The sequence below is a fragment of the Malus domestica genome, chromosome 02, assembly GCF_042453785.1.
Source record: "Malus domestica chromosome 02, GDT2T_hap1".
NCBI classification, from domain to species: domain Eukaryota; kingdom Viridiplantae; phylum Streptophyta; class Magnoliopsida; order Rosales; family Rosaceae; genus Malus; species Malus domestica.
In genome coordinates, this window is record NC_091662.1 from 5,028,783 (window position 1) to 5,032,975 (window position 4,193).

The 4,193-nt window shown below is 39.5% G+C and overlaps 1 protein-coding gene across 4 annotated transcripts; it reads right to left on the reverse strand.

Annotated features, from left to right (window-relative positions):
• Positions 1–3,954, reverse strand: LOC103449709 (tRNA A64-2'-O-ribosylphosphate transferase). 4 transcript variants are annotated; one of them, XM_029087698.2, is made up of 7 exons: positions 3,470–3,954; positions 3,216–3,373; positions 2,008–2,707; positions 1,721–1,818; positions 1,526–1,634; positions 1,097–1,156; positions 1–666 (listed from the first exon to the last, which is right to left on the reverse strand). In XM_029087698.2, the coding sequence occupies exons 1-7, from the start codon at positions 3,765–3,767 to the stop codon at positions 488–490; spliced, it is 1,602 nt and encodes a 533-aa protein (XP_028943531.1). In that variant the 5' UTR covers positions 3,768–3,954; the 3' UTR covers positions 1–487. The 4 variants fall into 4 exon arrangements, with proteins under 4 accessions (XP_028943531.1, XP_028943520.1, XP_070662719.1 ...); XM_029087687.2 differs by having other exon boundaries at positions 1,987–2,707; positions 3,470–3,952; XM_070806618.1 differs by having other exon boundaries at positions 3,216–3,368; positions 3,465–3,919.
• Between the last annotated feature and the right edge of the window lie 239 nt (positions 3,955–4,193).

A 4,193-nucleotide genomic window follows, 5' to 3' on the forward strand; every position in this document is an offset into this window, starting at 1 on the left:
TTGGGTGAAATAAATCTTAAGATATGTTTTATCTTGTATATCAAAAGAACTAGGGTTTACACTTCACATTTATCATAGACAGCTCAACCTCAAAGCGATTCAATGAAATCCCAGAGTCGTTAATGAAGACTTGCAACAAAAATATCCATGGACTTACAACAAACATGTTCTGCCATGGATTTAGCAGCTACTAAAGAATGCAAGAGAGTGCGAAACGAATGAAAGTGAATGAACGTAACTCTCCTCTTCCCACTGGGAGCCTCGTATCTTCTTTGTTCTCAAAGTTCCTTTCTCTTTGTTACAATGATTACTCGGTTATACAGCTCCATGCCTGATGAGTTGCCTCCCTCTCAAAATTGCAACAGATCACACCCAAATGGACTTGTTAAAGTAAGCTTTGAAGCTGTGGCCCAGAAACGATGCAACTTGCTTATTTTCGGCACAAATGCTTCGCTAATTTAGTCAAACTAATTCTGTGAGTGAAGGTCTAAGCAGGCCCGTTCTCCACGACAGCTCTTCCGCCATTAAGAAAACCAAAAACTTGCTTCAGGTTTCCTCTTGAAGGCCTTGCATTTACTACATATTTACAGATAGTTACGAGTCTTCTCCGCATTTCTAATTTTGTAATGCATGTCTCACTGAAGAAGCTTCCACCATCAAAGGTTCCTAATGACATTGTCGGAATGTCAGAAAATACTCGAACAAAATATCATTACAACTTTCCTTGAATAAGATTAAATGCTGGTAGTGCAACAGTATTGAACATCCAGGACAATAAACAAATTTTAAACCACAGAGAGAATGAGTCAGTTACTACAATCTAGCTTAGACAAATATGTTTAACTGAAAAGGGATGAGGGGGCGGGGATTATGCGCTACATCTAATCTAAACACCCCTCCAAGACATAAGAACGACAAGAACATCATTTCTTTTGATAGAGAACAATAATTATCAATGAATAAGAAGATACGCTCACTGGCTTACACTCATGACAATACATATATACACATACATGCACATACAACACAATGAGAAAACAATAAAACCCATCAAATTCAAAGTTGAAGAAGTTTCTAGGAGCATAAGAAGGCATACCTCTATCATCAAATAATGAAGTCAAGATTGCCAGACATATACATACGCTGATATCTTCCCCTGGAATAAATATAAGATTGGAAAATATTAGCGGACGCATTAACGGTAATCCAAGAAAAAAATAATAATAATTAAACATTATGTCGTATAAGTTTCATATAGTATAATTATAATATATATTTATATCGTTATCAACTAAGTTCAGTAAGGGCAAGTAACAGATCAACGTAATTAATGCAGACATATCGACTCTGAACCCAGCATAATGTACTAAGCATGATAACTTAGAGAACAATATTTGACTACACCCCACTAAAGTTCTTTAGATTCCGTATATGAAAAAAAGCTCGAATAAAATGCAATGTTATGCACGGAGGAATGGTTTTATTTAATGGAATAGGACTAAGCAAAGAGCTGTGAAGTCTTTACCGTTGTGGCAACAAATTAGGAGGGTCTTCCCTTCACTTAGATTCAACTTTGCAAAGTTCACAGCAGAAGGGAGATTATTCAACAAGGAAAACCGATCAAACTTTGATGTCTGCCATGAAAAGTGAAAAGTTAGTAGAACAATTACATAATGAAAATGAATATAAGAATGCTATCCTATTATTCTTTTGAACTCACCACCATAGGAAGATGCATATATGCTTTAGCATTCCGATGAGAAACAGGGATTGACTCTTGATCACAATTCAATATGCAATCAACTTTAGATACTGCAGCTGCAACAAATAAGGTAAACCTAAGGGTAAGCCAAAAGAATTAACAAAGCAATGAGAAACAAAGGAGTGTTTTGGGAGGCAGATGAAATATGAACACATAACATTCACATGCAATGATAAACGGAGCCGAAAATTAAGGGTCTGGTTGGATTTTGGATGCTAACAAACCATGAGTAATTTTGAACATACTGGTTGGAGATATGCCTACAGCAAGGCCAGTTGAACCCATCCATGACATAGGACAATCTTCATCACAAGGATTTAAATCCATATTCGTGTTTGAAATATCCAAAGGCAACAACGAGTCGCCGAGCAAACAATGAACTGAGTTTTCTACCAAATTTGGGGCCTTGACAGAAACTTGAGGAGCAATTTGTCCCCTTCGAGCACGATAAACACGATCCTTCTCAACTATATCAGCTACCATCTGGTTACACAAAACAGGCCCCACATCGATAATATCATAGGCATGGTTCCAGAAGAGGGTGGGTGTTAAACCCTTTGCCCAGCTTTCTTCATCATCACCGGCTCCTGCTATGTAATTCCAGCTAAATTCCGAACTAGTCCTGTGTGGTACAACACCATTAGAGGCAGAGGCAGAAACAAGAATGATGGGTGTGAAATCCCAGGATTCATGGTCCGGAACTTCATTCAACCAAATCACAGTCTTTTGTGATATCCACAGAGGGCGCAGCGGCTTTTTCAATAAAGAAGCAAGAGAGGCAATGTCAGCACCGCTGGCTTCCAACTGTTGAGTCCATTCGTCTAATCGATCCTCGATAGATGCCTTCTCTGTTTCTGAAACCCAAAGAGGAAGATGCAAGGAACAATCCCAATCAAAATTGGTCTGTCCATTCTCTTCAGAATGTTCACCAGAAGTACTTAGCTCCTGATCAAAAGCAAGAAAATTTTAAGGATAGAAAGTCAACATATTGACAACTACATAATTTCGGCAAGAATGGTAACACATATTAGAATTGCTCAAAGAAACGGAGCACCCAATTAAGGGCATGTATGGTCCTGCTCCGAAATGGCTAAAAGCTGTTTTAGACATCCAAAATCTCTTCTGACAACATTTGACAGAAGGCGTCATAAAGACACTTTTTAGTGCTTTTTGGTTGCTTCCTTAGGAGGCACTTCCAAGTGTTTTTCTAGAAACTACTTGGATTTTCGATAAAAATTCTAACAATCCAACTAGGACATGTAAAACGCTTCTAAACAAAAGTGCTTCCTTCAAAAGCCGTCCCAAACATGTTTATCACACTATAATCCAACTAGGACAAGCTAAAGTTTACTCACAAAAACACATCAAATTCTCTACCTTTCTAGACTAATGCATAATTCAAAACTACACCAAATTATTAAAAAATTTCTCTTTGTTTTCAATTTCAACTCACCTCATCATTGAACAAATCACTCTGATGATCTTTCTTCAAATGCCTATAAATCGCCCGATTCAAAACACATGTCCAAATCGGAATCGTCTTCGACATACTATCCGGAAATCGCTTCCCCTTCCGAGTCGCATCCACAATAAAGCACCCTCCTTTCTGTCCTACCCAATTCAATAAAATCCCAGAAAAGATCAAACCAATAATCAAACAAAAAACGAGAATAACAATTGGATGCAGGGTGTTACGGTGCACCTTACCGGCAAGTTGGGCGACGTGGAGGTTGAGGCGGGAGGTGTTGAAGGACCAGTTGTTGGTGTGGCCGTCGGTGGATTTGAAGTAGCAGGTGGAGTGGAAGTTGGCAGTCGGAGAATACCAGAGGCCGCAGCGGAGGTTGGCGAGGAGAGGGAGGTCCGGCCAGAGCTGGGAGATTTCTCCGACAAAGATTGAGTCGTCGTAGATTGATTTGAGGGCGTTGTAGAGGGTGTTCTGCCGTCGTTTTATTGTCCTCGCCGCCCTGTATATGCTCAGCTGCTTCGTGCCATCGTCCTCTTCCATTGAAATCGGACTTTGGAGTTCTGGGAGATTCTGTTTCTTAATTTCGTCGATATGAGCGGTGGCGGTTGGGAGTTATGAGAGTTAGAACTGCGGCGGCCCAGATTGAATAGGTTGTCTTGTCGTACAAATAACTTTAGCTCGAGGGTGTACTGTAGAATCTAACACAACAGACGACGCCGTGTGACATACGCAGTTTGGGCGACATGTCTTATAAATTTACCATGACAAGTAATCAAGTACATTCGCCTCAAACAAAACAATCTCGGAGGATCCTCGCCGGATTTGTGAGGATCTTGGAGATGCTTCAATCACATCCGTTTATTATACATCGTACGATCAAAAATTATTGTAAATTTTTTATTTAAAATTGAATATGAACAGTACCTGACAAAAACTGGTGTACGATGTACGACAAACTGATGTGAT